Below are 17,431 nucleotides of genomic sequence, written 5' to 3' on the forward strand. Positions count from 1 at the left end.
ACTGGCTGTGGGTTTGTCATAAATAGCTCTTATTTTGAGATATGTTCCATCAGTACCTAGTTTATTGAGAGTTTTTAGCATGAAAGGGTGTTGAATTTTATCAAGGGCCTTTTCTGCATCTCTTGAGATAATCATGTGGTTTTTGTCATTGGTTCTGTTTATGTGATGGATTATGTTTATTGATTTGCATATGTTGAACCAGCCTTGCATCCCAGGGATGAAGCCAACTTGACCGTGGTGGAGAAGCTTTTTATGTGCTGCTGGATTTGGTTTGCCAGTATTTTATTGAGGATTTTCACATCAATGTTCATCAGGGATATTAGCCTGAAATTTTCTCTTTTTGTTGTGTCTCTGCCAGGTTTTGGTCTCAAGATGATGCTGGCCTCATAAAATGAGTTAGGGAGGAGTCATTCCTTTTCTGTTGTTTGGAATAGTTTCAGAAGGAATGATACCAGCTCCTCTTTGTACCTCTGGTAGAATTTGGCTGTGAATTCACCTGGTTCTGGGCTTTTTTTGGTTGGTAGGGTATTAACTACTGCCTCAATTTCATAACTTGCTATTGGTCTATTCAAGGATTCGACTTCTTCCTGGTTTAGTCTTGGGAGGGTGTACGTGTCCAGGAATTTATCCATTTCTTCTAGATTTTCTAGTTTATTTGCACAGAGGCATTTATATTATTCTCTGATGTTAGTTTGCATCTCTGTGGGATTAGTGATGATATCCCCTTTATCATTTCTTATTGTGCCTTTTTGATTCTTCTCTCTTTTCTTCTTTATTAGTCTGGCTAGTGGTCTATTTTGTTGATCTTTTAAAAATAACCAGCTCCTGGATTCATTGATTTTTTAAAGAGTTTTTCATGTCTCTGTCTCCTTCAGTTCTGCTCTGATCTTAGTTATTTCTTGTCTTCTGCTGGCTTTTGAATTTGTTTGCTCTTGCTTCTCTAGCTCTTTTAATTGTGATGTTAGAATGTCGATTTTAATCTTTCCCACTTTCTCCTATGGGCATTTAGTGCTATAAATTTCCCTCTAAACTCTGCTTTAGCAGTGTCCCAGAGATTCTGCTACATTGTGTCTTTGTTCTCATTGGTTTCAAAGAACTTATTTATTTCTTCCTTAATTTCATTATTTACAGTAGTCATTCAGGAGCAGGTTGTTCAGTTCCCATGTAGTTGTGAGTTTCTTAATCCCTAGTTCTAATTTGATTGCACTGTGGTCTGAGAGACTGTTATGATTTCTGTTCTTTTGCATTTGCTGAGAAGTGTTTTACTTACAATTATGTCGTCAATTTTGGAATAAGTGCAATGTGGTGCTGAGAAGAATGTATATTCTGTTGATTTGGGGTGGAGAGTTCTATAGATGTCTATTAGGTCTGCTTGGTCCAAAGCTGAGTTCAAGTCCTGAATATCTTTGTTAATTTTTTGTCTCATTGATGTGTCTAATATTGACAGCGGGGTGTTAAAGTCTCCCTCTATTATTGTGTGGGACTTGAAGTCTCTTTGTAGGTCTCTAAGAACTTGCTTTATGAATCTGGGTGCTCCTGTGTTGGGTGAATATGTATTTGAGAGAGTTAGCTCTTCTTGTAGTGTTGATCCCTTTACCATTATATAATACCCTTCTTTGTCTTTTTTTATCTTTGTTGGTTTAAAGTCTGTTTTATCAGAGACTAGGATTGCATCCCCTGCTGTTTTTGAATTCCATTTGCTTGGTAAATATTCCTCCATCCCTTTATTTTGAGCCTATGTGTGTCTTTGCATGCAAGATGGTTCTCCTGAATACAGCACACCAATGGATCTTGACTCTTTATCCAATTTTCTAGTCTGTGTCTTTTAACTGGGGCATTTAGCCTGTTTACATTTAAGGTTAATATTGTTATGTGTGAATTTGATCTTGTGATTATGATGCTAGCTGGTTATTTTGCACATTAGTTGATACAGTTTCTTCATACTGTTGATGGTCTTTACAATTTGGTATGTTTTTGCAGTGGCTGGTACCAGTTTTTCCTTTCCGTATTTAGTGCTTCCTTGAGGAGCTCTTGAAAGGCAGGCCTGGTGGTGACAAAATCTCTCAGCATTTTCTTGTCTGTAAAGGATTTTATTTCTCCTTCACTTATGAAGCTTAGTTTGACTGGGTATGAAATTTGGGGTTGAAAATTCTTTTCTTTAAGAATATTGAATATTGGCCCCCACTCTCTTCTGGATTGTAGAGTTTTTGCAGAGAGATTCACTGTTAGTCTGATGGGTTTCCCTTTGTGAGTAACCCAACTTTTCTCTCTGGCTGCCCTTAACATTTTTTCCTTCATTTCAACCTTGGACAGTCTGAGGATTATGTGTCTTAGGGTTGCTCTTCTCGAGGTGGTCTCTATATTTCCTGAATATGAATGTTGGCCTGTCTTGCTAGGTTGGGGAAGTTCTCCTGGATAATATCCTGAAGAATGTTTTCCTACTTGTTCCATTCTCCTCATCACTTTCAGGTACACCAATCAAATGTAGGTTTGGTCATTTCACATAGTTCTATCTTTCTTGGAGGGTTTGTTCATTCTCTTTCATTCTGTTTTCTCTGATCTTGTCTTCATGCTTTATTTCATTAAGTTGATCTTCAATTTCTTATATCTTTTCTTCCACTTGATTGATTTGGCTATTGATACTTGTGTATGCTTCACAACATTCTCGTGCTGTGTTCTTCAGCTCCATCAAGTCATTTACATTCTTTTCTAAACTCGTCATTCTAGTTAGCAATTCCTCTAACTATCTTCAAGGTTCTCAGCTACCTTGCATTGGGTTAGAACATGCTCCTTGAGCTTGGAGTAGTTTGTTATTACCCACCTTCTGAAGCGTACTTCTGTCAAGTCCTCAAAATCATTCTCTGTCCAGTTTTGTTTCCTTGCTGGCAAGAGTTGTGATTCTTTGGAGGAGAAAAAGCGTTCTGGTTTTTGGAATTTTCAGTCTTTTTGTGCTGGTTTTTCCTCATCTTCGTGGATTTATCTACCTTTGGTCTTCGATGTTGGTGACCTTTGGATGGGGTTTTTGTGTGGATGTCCTTTTTGTTAATGTTGATGCTATTCCTTTCTGTTTGTTAGTTTTTTTTTTCTAACAATCAGGCCCCTCTGCTGCAGGTCTGCTGGAGTTTTCTGAAGGTCCATCCAGATCCTCTTTCCCTGGGTATCACCAGCGGAGGCTGCAGAACAGCAAAGATTGTTACCTGTTCCTTCCTCCAGAAGCTTCATCCCAGAGGGGCATCCACCAGATGCCAGGCAGAGCTCTCCTGTATAAGGTGTCTACCGACCCCTGCCGGGAGGTGTCTCCCAGTCAGGAGGCACAGGGGTCAGGGACCCACTTGAGGAGGCATTCTGTCCCTTAGCAGAACTCGAGAACTGTGCTGAGGGATCTGCTGCTCTCTTCAGAGCTGGCAGGCAGGAACATTTAAGTTTGCTGAACCTATACCCACAGCCACCACTTTCCCCAGGTGCTCTGTCCCAAGGAGATGGGAGTTTTATCTATAAGTGCCTGACTGGAGCTGCTGCCTTTCTTTCGGGGATGCCCTGCCCAGAGAAGAGGAATCTAGAGAGGCAGTCTGGCTACAGCGGCTTTGCAGAGCTGCATTGCACTCTGCCCAGTTCAAACTTCCTGGGGGCTTTGTTTATACTTTGAGGGGAAGACTGCCTACTTGAGCCTTAGTTATGGCAGACGCCCCTTCCCCCACCAAACTCTAGTGTCCTAGGTTGACTTTAGACTGCTGTGTTCTCAGTGAGAATTTCAAATCAGTGGATCTTAGCTTGCTGGCCTCCATGGGGGTGGGATCTGCTGAACTAGACCACTTGGTTCGCTGGCTTCAGCCCCCTTTCCAGGGGAGTGAAGGGTTCTGTCTCGCTGGCTTTCCAGGTGCCACTGGGATGTGAAAAAAGACTCTTGCACTTAGCTTGATGTCTGCCCAAACGGCTGCCCTGTTTTTGGCCTGAAACCCAGGGCCCTCGTGGTGTAGGCACCTGAGGGAATCTCCTGGTGTGCGGGTTGCAAAGACCGTGGGAAAAGCATAGTATCTGGGCCAGGATGCACTGTTCCTCATGGCACAGTCCTTCACAGCTTCCTTTGGCTAAGGGAGGGAGTTCCCTGAACCCTTGCGTTTCCCGGGTGAGGCAACGCCCCACCCTGCTTTGGCTCACCCTCCATAGGCTGCAACCACTGTCTAACCAGTCCCAGAGAAATGAGCCGGGTACCTCAGTTGGAAATGCAGAAATCACCTGCCTTCTGCATTTATCTCACTGGGAGCTGCAGACCGGAGCTGCTCCTAGTCAGCCATCTTCTGGCATATATCATTTTATTTTTCTTTCACAGCATAAAAATCTTCAACAAAATACTATCCCAATTGAAATTTACTCCAAGAATACAAAGTTCATTTCACATTTGAAGATCAATGAGTATAATTAAATATATAGACAGGATAAAGGTGAAAAACAACAGGATCGTTTCAACCAGTATAGAAAAGGCATTTAACAAAATTTCACAGCCTTTCATGATTGAAAAAAGAATGTCTAAAAAAGTAGAATGGAAGAGAACATCCTCAGTGTGACAAAGTAAACTATGTCTAACATCATACTTAATAAGGTCAGAATGAACACTTTCTCCCTATGATTTTCTCCCTGTATTCTCATGATTTCTATTTAAGATATGCTGAAGGCCCTAGCCATTGCAATAATGCAAGAAAAAGAAATGAAAGGTATAAAGTTGAAAAAGCAGAAGTAAAACAGTCTTTATTCACTCCAGACATGATTGTTTATGTATAAAATCCTCAGGAATCTACAAAACAACTACTGGAACTCAAGAGTGAATTAAGCAAAGGTTAGAGGAAACAAGTACCATATAGAGAAATCAATTGAATGTCTATATACTAGAACCAAATGACTGGGAAATGAATTTTTTTTTTTTTTTTTTTGAGATGGAGTCTCGCTCTCTCACCAGGCTGGAGTGCAGTAGCACAATCTCTGCTCACTGCAACCTCTGCCTCCTGGCTTCAAGCGATTCTCCTGCCTCAGCTTCCTGATTAGCTGGGATTATAGCCGTGTACCACCATACCCAGCTAATTTCTGTATTTTTAGTAGAGATGGGGTTTCACCATGTTGACCAGGATCATCTAAATCTCTCGACCTCGTGATCCACCCCTCAGCCTCCCAAGGTGCTGGAATTACAGGCATGAGCCTCTGCACCCGGCCCCGGGAAATGAAATTTTAAAATTCATTTTCAACTGTGTCAGAAGACAAAATACGTAGGAATAAATTTAACAAAAGATGTGCAGGGCTTCTAAAATGAAAAATATAAAACATTAAGAAAGAAATTAAGCAAAGCCTAAATAATTGGAGATACATATCATGTGAGTAGACATGATCAGTATCAGTCTCCTGAAATTGATCTATAGATTGAACACAATCCAAGTTAAACTCTCAACACCTTTTTTTAAATAGAAATTGATAAATGGATTCTAAAATCCATATAAAAAAGCAAAAGCCAAACAAATCTTAAGCAAAACTAAAGTTGAAGAGTTTTTTTAACCTGGTTTCAATACTTACTCTAAATCTGCAGTAATCAAGATAGTGTATTATTAGTATAAGAATAGACAAATGGATCAGTGAAAAAAAAAAAGAATCAATAGACAGTCCAGAAATACAACCTCACACACACATATTTATGGTCAACTGGTTTTCAACAAAGGACCAGGGCATTTCAGTGAAAAAAGGAGAGTCTTTAATAAATGGTGTTGGGACAGTTGTATAAACATACAGAAAGAAAAGAATTCCAACCCCTATGTCATACAACTCACAGAAACTAATTTGGGATGAACTAAATGTAAAAACAAACTATAAAGATGTAGAAGGAAACATAAGAAAGTATTTGTGCAACTTTAGCCTGGGCAAGGATTCTTCAGGACACAGAAAGCACTAGCATAAATAATGGCAAACTATATTTCATGAAAATTCACCTGCCTTTTGCACAAGAATAGAGGCTCCAGAAGGATAGGAACCTTGTCTTTTTCATCACTGTCTCCCTGAGGTACTCCCAGCAATTTTCCTGGCTCAGTCTTTGTTGAATATCTGAATGAATGAATGAATGTTCCTGTAGTTCCATATGAAGTGATAGTATTCTCAATCATTCCTCCATTTGGAGTTTGACTCTTAACTATTTAGATTAAAAATATGTAGTTTGGCTGGGCGCAGTGGCTCATGCCTGTAATCCCAGCACTTTGGGAGGCCTAGGCCGGCCGATCACCTGAGGTCAGTCGTTCTAGACCAGGCTGGCCAACATAATGAAACCCTGTCTCTACTAAAAATACAAAAATTAGCTGGGCATAGTGTCAGGCGCCTGTAATCCCAGCTACTCAGGAAGCTCAGGCAGGAGAATCGCTTGAACCTGGGAGGTGGAGGTTACAGTAAGCCCCGATCGCACCATTGCACTCCAGTCTGGGTGACAAGGGCGAGACTCCATCTCAAAAAAAAAAAATGTCGTTTTATTCATGAAAGCACAGTAACCCTTTAATAAAACTGTGATAGATGAATTTTTGGTTAATGCAGTCCCTCTTTTTGTTACCTTTTCCTTTCTAGAATCCCAGTAGTCTTTCCTTTTATTTCCTAATCAGAACTTACAGAAGAGACCTAATAGCATCTCTGAGGACATGATTTTCCAAACATATTTGATCCTGTACCCCATTAGTAAAATATTTATACATACCTGCCATATAGGGGCATTTCTTCAGAAAATATATAAATATGTTACTATACTACTGTATAATGAGACATGCACAAAAATAACATTTTAAGAGGATGAGGTGAAAGTTCTAATGTTTTCTTCCTGCACTTCTGTGGATTGTTGCATATCACTCCTCCTCCCCATGTGTTCATCCCACTTTGAAGATACTGCCTTAGGGTAAATGTGATACCATGTTTACATATATGTATATATATCAGGGTATAATACTGCCATAGTGTTAATACTTCTTCATTTTAAACCATAGCTCTGACTATGGATTGAAAGACTTTGCATTTTAAATGAATTTATGATATCATTTAGTGCAAGTAGGATGGAATTTTTAGGTCTGGAGCATACTCTGAAATCATCTCACTAATTTTTACTGTATTTATTCTTAACATTGTTTAATGATAGGTTTTTTCACTGAAAGATATGTAGAGTATTTTAGAAAGAAGCAATACCGAGATTAGAAAAGTGGGAAGGAGTGGGAATGAAAGTGCTGTAGAAAAGACAATGCCGATTTTAAAAACAGTTAATTACACTATAAATATTGACAACAGTGCATTTGAGTGAAATGTCTTCTTGGGGGATTACTAAATATAGAAAATTAGCAGTGTAATGTGTCTAAACAAAGTTTTTCCCTAATAATGGGGGAAAATCATTCTCAAATAAAAAGACACTGTTTAAAGAAGCATCAATTCTATAATATAGCAGCCTGAGACAGATTTGGAGATTTTAAGCCTGCTGTGTTACCTCTGAGACCTAAAGGAAACAGAACATAAAAATGAGCCTCTATCAATTTGAAGCAAACCTAATCTTTGTGATCATGGCTGTGGTCTAAATCTATTAAAGATGTTCAAATTCAATGTCCTTGGTATCACTGTGGGTTGACCTGAATAGTGAGCGATAAAGTTGTGTATTATAATTCTGGTTGGAAGATATGTGCTTAGGAAGTGAAACCGACAGCCAGTGTTTTGTGTCTGTCTCTAAGCAGACTAAGAGCCTATATAAAATGACAGATGCATTTTTAGGGAAAGAAATCCATAATGTTTTCCTATTTAGTAGGTGACAGTATGTCCCAAGATAACAAGCTTAAGGGGCTAGAACAAGTATGGTTATTAAAGGCTAGCAGTCTCTCAGTTCATCCAAATTGAATTTTTTCGTAGGCTGGAGGACTGTGGAAATCTAGTGTAGAGTACTGAAATAAATTAGCATATTAAGTGAATTTATACATTCAGGCTTCTGAGCACTTTGAATTTGAGAAAGAAATTTTATTACTTCTTGAAAGAAAAAGGCAATTCTTAAATTCTATGTTTGATCTTCCTGTTGAAAAGGGTCTATATGATAAATTATATCATTTTGATGATTATCCAAAGAAGTGGTTATTAAATTGATGGGAATCTTTCTGTCTTCTCTCCTCTATTTTTTCAGAATTACTGATTTAGGGAACATCAAAAGAAGATTATATTTATCAACGGTCCATAAGGAACTATCCTCCACCCCTCTTCATGCAAAAATTCCACTCTTCATGATCAAACGTAAAATTGTAAGTATCACGTGAATGTTGCCTAAAATATTGAATTCAATTCAGCAAATATTAATTATGGACTGACTCCACATATGAGGTACTTTGTTAAGTACCATGGTGGTATAAAAAATGAATACAATTCATGGCCTTTCTTCCCCTCTCTTGAAAGAGCTTAACATCTAAGTGGAATAACTTAATTATTTGAACATCTATAAAATAACCAAAACTGTGATACAAAGCACAGTGGAGAGAGAAATTGCTATTGGTACTGTGAAAGGGAAAGGAATCCATCTGACCGGGGATGGGGGAAGGCTTTCTGAAGGAGATAGCACTTAGAATGGACTTTGGAGGACTCTTAAGATTTCAACAGGGAGACGTAGGAAGCCAAGCATTCCAGCAAAAACAACAGCATGGGCAGAAGCATGGAGGCTGGAAAGAGGTAACCTCCAGAGAACAGTGAACAATTAATCATGGTTGCCAGGTTGAAAAAGAGCCCTAAGGAAACATTGGTCTGACAGTACAAGAGCCTGATGTGGGTTCAGACATTTTAAGTATGTTGTATAACTTCTGAAGGGCTGATTTTTCTGACAAGTCTTTGTCAAACTTCAGTCATTTCAATACTACTCTCAGTACCCTTTTTGTGTACTACCCATTCTGGTATGCACTTGAGACTTTCCTTTGAACCAACTCTCTCTCCTTTAAATCAACTGTCGCCCTTTTTTTTTTTTTTTTTTTTTTTTTTGGCTTAAATTTATTTTAAAAGAAAACTTTGTACCACTTTTATAAGTGGAAAACCAGTGTAATTTTCCCAAAATACAACATAAAAGTAAACATACTAAAAACAAAACAATATTTTAAAGTCTAACTGGGTACTGTTTCTTGTTTAAGGCTCTGTCCTGAGTGCTACTCTTTGTTAAAAAGAGTTTATCAAGGATTAGATACATGTTCAGCCATTCTCCCTGTCATAGTTAGGACTAAAGGAAAACTGATAAAGGGACATTTTTATTCCGGGATCCAGAGTTATTTAATGCCGCATCCATATACAGTCTAAAATCATTTCACAAATGGTACATGTTCTACTCTTTGGGAACTACTATGGTAGAGAAAAGGAAGCCATTAAAGCTTTTGGGCTAGAGAAGGACCACACAATCAGTTCTGTGCCTTGGGAAGATTAATCTGGTGGTAATATTTGCAATGATTTGGAGGGGGTAGAAATTGGAAGTGAGGAAGTTATTTGCAATCATCCAGATTAGGGTTAGTGAGGACTGTGGGGACAAGGGTAGAGGAGCAGTGGAGGAATGGATGTGAAGTAACATCAGAAACTTATAGTCAGATGAGCTAAGACATGTATGTAAACAGACCTTTTCCATACAATGTGGTATATACTGTGAGAGCAAGAATCAGAATGAACTACAGAGTAAAAGGAGAGTTGTCAGAGAAGGCCCCCTGAAAAAGTGGGTACCTGAGCATGGCCTTGAAAGACAGAAAAGCATTAACCAGTTGAAGAAGGGGAGAGTAGTACTCCTGGAAGAGAACAAGCAGCATTAAGGGTAGCTGCATGGTGTACAGACAAGCCCAGTGATCTAGCGTTGCTGAAGAGAACCAAGGAGGTTCCAACAAGGGAGAATAGTTGAGATTAGAAAGTATTTAGGGAACGTGGCAATCATAAGTAACTGCAATAAGAAGTTCTGGTATATCAGGAAAGAGACAGGGCCATGAGCTAAGATGACGGAAAGTGGCAGCATGGAGTGCATACTGACCATTTCTTTCAGTAGGCAGATCTGTGGGCTTGCTGTTCATGTAGACATAAGTAAAAAATGGGAATTAAACATAACTTTGGAGATTGGCAGCCCTGTAATAAAAATGAGCTGGATTATGAAATAAATGGATGGTTTCTGTTTGCAGTAGAAGTTTTAAAAATTCATTTAATATTAAATATCCATAAATGCTTGAACATTAAATGTGAAGACTCCAGTTATTGAAGTTAAACCATTTAAGACATTTAGGGAAATGCCTTACAAATAAAATTGTGTTCATCATTTTGTGTTTAGGTATTGATTTCCTTATTCATGTAAGATTCTTCAGAGTTCAGTGTTAATCTAAGAGTTAAAGCCCATGTGAGACAAATACACTATTCAGTGTGTAGCTAATAAATCAAATTTGTCACTACCTTGCTTTTGTGAGTTCAGTCACCCTTGTCAGTTAACTAACTCTGAAGTCGAGATATTTCATCAAAATCTGAGCGTTATGTATGTGGCTGTAACCCACACACAGTGTACATTCATGAAAATCCCTATTTGAAAATAAAATATTATCTTTCTATTATAAGTAAACCACACAAGTATCTTGATGAGATAGAAAGTGAACTTGACTGAAAGGTCTTTCATATTCGATAAATGAGTTTTTCAGATGAATGTGTGTTATGTGTTTACAGTGAGGGGTATGTAATGACATAAACAATTTAGTATTTATAAAGAAAGGAGCTATAATAGGTACTGTGGAGCAAAGTTTCCTAATCCTTTTCAATTCATCTGTCTTCCTCATGTTTCTACCCCTGGACAAGTGGCTCAATAGAGAATGTAAAAAAAGGAGATGTAGGCAAGAAAGTTAAATATGGCTGTTAAAAAATTAGTGATATGAAGAAATCATATTAGTGACTACCCTAGGTTACTTCAGCTCGTGTTATGCTAAATTTTAAAAAGCAAAATGGTCATAGCATATCTAGAACTTTCCTTCTAAATATGGTAAATCTAGAAAAAATTTGAAGCAGACCTAAACAATAAGAAACAGATAGGACATTTATTTCCATGGTGTTCTCCTCAGGCCCATATGCCAACGCAGTGAGATCATCAAGTCATAATTACTTGTAATATGTTCTAATTACTCTATATTTTATTACATATATAACATATAAATAGTATGTAGGGGTTAAGAACATAGAATCTGGATTCTGACACTTACTAGTTTTGTGGTCCTGTGCAAAGTTCCTGTTTCATTTTCCTCACCTATAAAATGCAGGTAATATGAAATATACACACCATTAAGGTTGTTGTGGGGATTTACATGAATTACTAAGCATAAAGCTCTTAGAACAGTGCCTGGCACAGAGTAAGTCCTAGATATGGATTGTAAGTCCTGTCTGATCTATAGATGCTACTTCTTCCAGGAAGCACGCTATGATTTCCCCTCTACAGATTAGATATTTTGGGCATAGCTCATAATTGCCATTCACAATCTCATAACCCTCATAATACCTCTCCACCTTGCACTTTAACAATCTGTTTACTTGTCTGTTTTTCCCAGTAAACTATAAGCATGTCTTATTTTCCCAGTAGACTACAAGCATATCATCTCCAGTCCCTATCAGTGCATGGCATATAGTAAGTGATCAATAAATGTTTATTAAACAAATCGGCAAGTCTTAAAGTGTCTCCTGACATGGGAGAAAAAAAATAATGAGTTTATCATGGCCAAATTATATAAGCTTTCTAAATGTGCTTGGTGATTCCACAAATGCTCACGAATATTCAAATATTAAGAAATTTGGTTTGAAAACTTGCTCTCATTCCTCCCAATCCAAGAGGTGCTTGGCAGCAGAGGGTCTTTCCTTTCTCCTGCTAGTATGCTCTATTCCCAAAGAGTCCTTATTTAATTAAAGTTGAGTTGTGTTTTAGGGGAAATTTCTCCAGAGAGCAGCAAGGTGGCAGAGAGCATCTCACCCATTCAAGATGCCATCTCTAGGGGCCTTCCTGGTGTTGATGTGGTATTGGCCCCAGTTCTCTGTTTTTGCCAAAGCATTCTTCACTTCTTTCTACCCCTTAGGAACTAGTAGATATTTTGTTGGCAAACCTCTAAACAGCATTCTGAAAGCATTTCAGCTAGCATTTATATATCAGGAAATTTCATGTAAAATTCCTAATTTCAGACCTTCCTTGAAAAAGGTCAGATTTTTCAACATTGAACCTGCCTTATCGCACACAAGCACTCAGTGGGAGCTCAGTAGTAATGGCACACTTCTAAGAAGGTGCAAGCTCTCCTGTGAAGTTGAATCCTGTTTACTCATAAGATATGCAGGTGGACTCATACCCTTCTTGCTTCACTCATTTTGGTTTTCTGCTTGGGCCTTCTAGGTGTTCATTGGCAACCCTTGATTTACAGGATAAATGCCAAATGGTCCACTTTGCCTTGGTTTTTTAGCTAAGTCCTTTAGGTAGCCAGAGGCTGCAAATAAAGTTAATATTCTTCTAGCCACAGCAAAATGAATATTTAATATAGGCCACTTTCTGTCCCAAATGGCTTTAAATGTTCCTTTCAAATAAAAATTTTTATATTTCATGTTATTTTTAGCTGTGAAGAGTCACTTTAATATTTAAGTTATAATAATTTATGCTTTTAACTTGAGTTTTCAATGGCAAGAACAATTTTAAAAATTAAAAACTATCAGATTAAATAGTAGAAGTACCCACTTAGTTGAGACTCACTGGAATCAATCTTACTTCTTTAATGTAATTTCAATTAGTTGATGCTGGTGTCAGATGAACATCAATGTCTCGCTACCAAAGTATGTATTAATGTACAGTAAGTTTAATTCCATTTGAATAAGAAGTTCAATTATGAGATATCATTCAGCATAAATCATTCATTGGAGATATAACAACGTGCTATGATAAATTATAATGCCAGAGTCTTTTAGTAACCTCTAGAATTAAGATACACAGTGTTTGTCATTTAAATGGATAAAATTACTCTTTAGTAACTATTCCATCTAGAACCACAACTCTGATGGAATATTTTATAGCTTTTATTACAAACTGGAAGTCTGGTATAATATTTTAAAAACTTCCCCTCATCGATCATTTTTCCCATAGAACCAATGATTTGGAAGTTTGAGGTTTTTAATAGTGTTTAATTTCTTGAGTGTCATTGATTGAGAAGGGAATGGAGGAGGCAGATTTATTCAGACAAAAGGTCATTTAGAAATACGTACAAGATACAATTAGAGAATGTCTCTTAATGATATTCTAACCTAGAATTCATTGTAATGTTGATGGTACGTGATTGAGAGATTTTTAATGTTTTCATCTCATTTATGTGAATATTATTATTTTTTCTTCTTCTTCTTCTTCTTTTTTTTTTCTTTTTTTTTTTTTAATGGAGTCTCACTCACTCTGTTGCCCAGGCTGGAGTGCAGTGGCACGATCTCAGCTCACTGCAACCTCTACCTCTCGGGTTCAAACAATTCTCCTGCCTCAGCCTCCTGAGTAACTGGGACTATAGGTGGCCGCCATCACATCTGGCTAATTTTTGTATTTTTAGGAGAGACAGGGTTTCACCATGTTAGGCAGGCTGCTCTCGAACTCCTGACCTCAAATAATCCACCTGCCTCAGCCTCCCAAATTGCTGGGATTACAGGTATGAGCTGCTGTGCCTGGCCTGAATATTATTTTAAATATCTTTTTTCTTTCCCTACTTACTCAGTCTAATATGAGTATTGAAGAAATCTGGGGGAAGGAGAACTGTCTTATGCCTTCTTATGCTGGTCCTGAATGGTTAAGTAGGCACAACTAATTCAAAATAAGTTTATTCTGGAAAACAGATGATTACCTAGCTTTAGCTTTGGGTCACTCCATTTTCAAAATGCTTAAATTGGCAGAATGCTGTTGGATTAACATGTGGCCTCTGGAGCTAGATTCTATGGGTTCAGATTCTGGTTCTGTCACTTCCTGACTATAGGCCCTTGAGCAAATCAGTTGATCTCTCTGATTTAGTTTCCTCAACAGTTAGACAGTGCAATAATAGAACTTGCTTAATAGACCAGTTGTTAGGATTAAGTAGGTTATGACTTAAAACAGTGCCATACTCATAGTAAGTGCTCAGTCTGTTAGCTGATGTTGTTATTATTTTACTATTTTCTATTGACATGAATCCATGTTTATTAACTTGTAAATATGGTATCATCATAAATCTCTGAACTTACTGTTTATTTTAATTAACAAATATTAATTGAGTTCCTGCTGTGGGCCAAGTTCTGTGCCAGATGATTTGAATCCAAAGGTGAATGGAACATGGTCTTTCTTCTTGATGAGATTATAATGTGGCAGAAAAGGCAAACATGTAAATAATTATTGATAATGGGCTATGGTAAGCACCAAATTAGTCTTGTGGGATAAGTACTACTGGAGGAAAATATCAGACTTTTCTACAGGAAATATGGCACTGGCATCTGAATCTGGGAAGAGCCTCGGACTGCTTCCACTTATGGTGGAAGCGGGAGGGGAGCTAGCCTGTGCACAGATAGTGAGAGCTGAAATAAGAGAGACAGAAAGAGAAAGAGGAGGCATTGTCAGGCTCTTTTCATCAATCAGTTCTCATGAGAACTAAGAGTGAGAACTCATTCACTTCCTTGAGAATGTCACCAAGCCATACATGAGGGATCTGCCTCCATGACCCAAACACCCCCACCAGGCCCCCATCTCTAACATTGGGTACCAACTTTCAACATGAGACTTGGTGGAGCCAAATAAGCCATATCCAAACCATAGCAATAACTAATCAGCCAATTGAGGAGGTTAACGGAATGCTAAAAAAAATGTTTTTAATCCAAAAGATGGTAGAATTAGAGAACTGAACAAAGAATAGATGGAACCAACTGAAAACAAAAAGCAAGATAGTAGCCTTCAACTCAAACATATCAAAGTCATTACATTAAGTAGAAATGGACTAAATGCTCCATTTGAAAGGCAGAGATTGTTAGGTTGATTAAAAGCAAGAGACAATTGCATGCTGTTTATAAAAAGTGCACATTAAATCTAAAGACGCAGGTTACAAATAAAAAGATGAAAGTAAGATGATATACCATGCAAATACTAATCATGAAAAAGCTAGAATACCTATCCTAACAGCAGACAAATTAGACTTCAGGACGAGGAACAGTATGTAATGAGGGATGTCTCACAATGATAAGGAGGTTAAATGATGAAGAAGATATAACAATCCTTAATGTGCACACATCTAATAACAGAGCTTCAAAATGCATGAAGCAAAAACTAACAAAACTAAACACAGAATGGTAAATATGCAAGTGTAGCTGGAAATTTCAAGACTCCTTGCCCAGAAATTGACAATCACTAAAGATAAAGACTTGAAAAACACTATCAATTTGACCTATTTGACATTTGTAGAACATCTGACAACTGCAGAATACACATAATTTTCAAGTGCACATGAGACATTCACCAAAATGCATGATATGTTAGGCCATATTTAACAAATTTAAAAGATTGAAATCATATATATAGTATGCCCTGTGCTATAAGGGAAATTATATATCAATAAAAAAAGATAATTTGATAATCCCCAAGCACTTTGAAATAAAGTAACATACTTCTAAGTAATCTATATGTAAAAAAATTAGAATATTAGAAAATAATATAGCTGATTTCAAATGATAATGAAAATAAAGCATACCAAAATGTGTGGGATGTATCTGAAGCAGTCACTGCCTAAAGAGAAATTTATAGCTTTTAATGATAATATTCAAAAAGAAAAAAGACTTAAAATTAATTATATAAGCATCTAAGAAAGGTAGAAAAACAAGCAAATTAAACTGATGTGTACAGAAAGCTAGAAGTAATTAAAAGAATAATTCAATGAAATAAAAAATAGGTGATGGAGAAATTAATGAAACCAAAAATTGATTCTTTGAAATGATTAATAAAAGTGATAAATCACTAGCTAGACTGATCAAGAAAAAAAAGACAAAACATACACATTGCCAATATCAAGTATGAAAGTGGGTAAAAAGGAAACGAAAGGAATATTATGAACAATTTTATGCCAATGAATTTGACAACTTAGATAAGTGGGAAAATTCTTTTAAAGACACAAATAGCTAAAATTGATACTAGAAGAAATAGAAAATGTGGATAGCCTTATATCTATTTTTAGAAAGTGAATTTGAAAATCATTCCGAAAAAGAAAATCCAGGTCCAGATTGCTTTACAGATAATTCTTCTAAAATTTAAGGAGTAATAATACCACTTTAAAACTCTTTTCTCAAATAATAAATAAGGAGGAACATTTCCCAACTTATACATGAGGCCAGTATAATTGATATAAAATCAGACAAAGATATTAAAAGTTCTCAAAAGAGCTATAAATCAGTATCCCTCATGAACGTGGATGTATGACTCCTTAACACCATGATCCAGTGGCATTTATTCCAGGATTTCAAGGTTGGTCTTGATTTGAAAATCAATATAATTTATCATATTAGCAGAATAAAGGAGGAAAATCATAAAATTATCTCAATAGATGCAGAAAAATTATTTGAACAAATTTATGAGCCATTTATGATAAATATTTACATTAAACTAGGAATAGAAGGAAACTTCTTGAACTTGGTAAAGGGCCTTTGTGAAAAGCCTACAACTAAATCACACTTGTGATAAAATATTGACTGCTTACTCCCTAAGATGAGAAACAAGGCAAGACTATCCACCATGGCTGGGCATGGTGGCTCATGCCTGTATTCCCAACAATTTGAGAGGCTGAGACAGGAGGATTGTTTGAGCCCAGGAGTTCAAGACCAGCCTGGACGACATATGCAGACCCCCATCTCTACAGATAATTTTTTAAAATTAACCAGGCATGTTGGCTTATGCCTGTAGTCCCAACTGTTTGGGCTGAGGTGGGAGGATCACCTGAGCCTGGGAAGCAGAGGCTGCGGTCAGCCTCCACTGGCAGTGATCATGTCACTACACTCCAGCCTAGGCCACAGAGCAAAACCCTGTCTCAAAAAAAAAAAAAAAAAAAGAATATTCACCCTAACCACTTGTATTCAGCATTGTATTAGAGGACTAGAGGACCCAGCCTGTGCAGTAAGACAATTAAAAAAATTAAAAATAGAAAGATTGGAAAGGAAAATGTAAAACTTTCTTTGCAAACAATGTGATCATTTATGTAAACAATTCTAAGGAGTCTATAAAAACAAAACAACCTACTAGAGTAAACGAGTTTAGCAGAGTCACAGCATGTAAGGTAGGTCAATATACCAAAATCAGTTGTATTTCTATACAGTAGCAATAAACAATTAAAATTTTCAGGTTTTAAAGATATTTTCAATATCATTAAAACTCTGAATACTCATGAATAAACTCAACAATATATAT

General features: G+C 37.1%; 1 protein-coding gene and 1 long non-coding RNA gene across 6 annotated transcripts in view; one reads left to right on the forward strand and one right to left on the reverse strand.

Moving 5' to 3' along the window:
- The window catches only part of C2H3orf67 (chromosome 2 C3orf67 homolog), a 309,119-nt gene that overhangs the window by 123,939 nt on the left and 167,749 nt on the right, over window positions 1–17,431 (forward strand). For all 5 annotated transcript variants that reach the window (XM_025377409.1, XM_025377411.1, XM_025377408.1 and 2 more), the window contains exon 5: window positions 8,165–8,279. In XM_025377409.1, coding sequence (XP_025233194.1) covers window positions 8,262–8,279 — 18 coding nt within the window. In that variant the 5' untranslated portion in view covers window positions 8,165–8,261. The remainder of the gene's footprint in view (window positions 1–8,164; window positions 8,280–17,431) is intronic.
- Window positions 1–17,431, reverse strand: part of LOC112619454 — a 215,470-nt gene that overhangs the window by 93,057 nt on the left and 104,982 nt on the right. The gene's annotated exons all lie outside the window — the stretch shown is intronic.

The sequence above is a fragment of the Theropithecus gelada genome, chromosome 2 (genome assembly GCF_003255815.1).
Source record: "Theropithecus gelada isolate Dixy chromosome 2, Tgel_1.0, whole genome shotgun sequence".
NCBI classification, from domain to species: domain Eukaryota; kingdom Metazoa; phylum Chordata; class Mammalia; order Primates; family Cercopithecidae; genus Theropithecus; species Theropithecus gelada.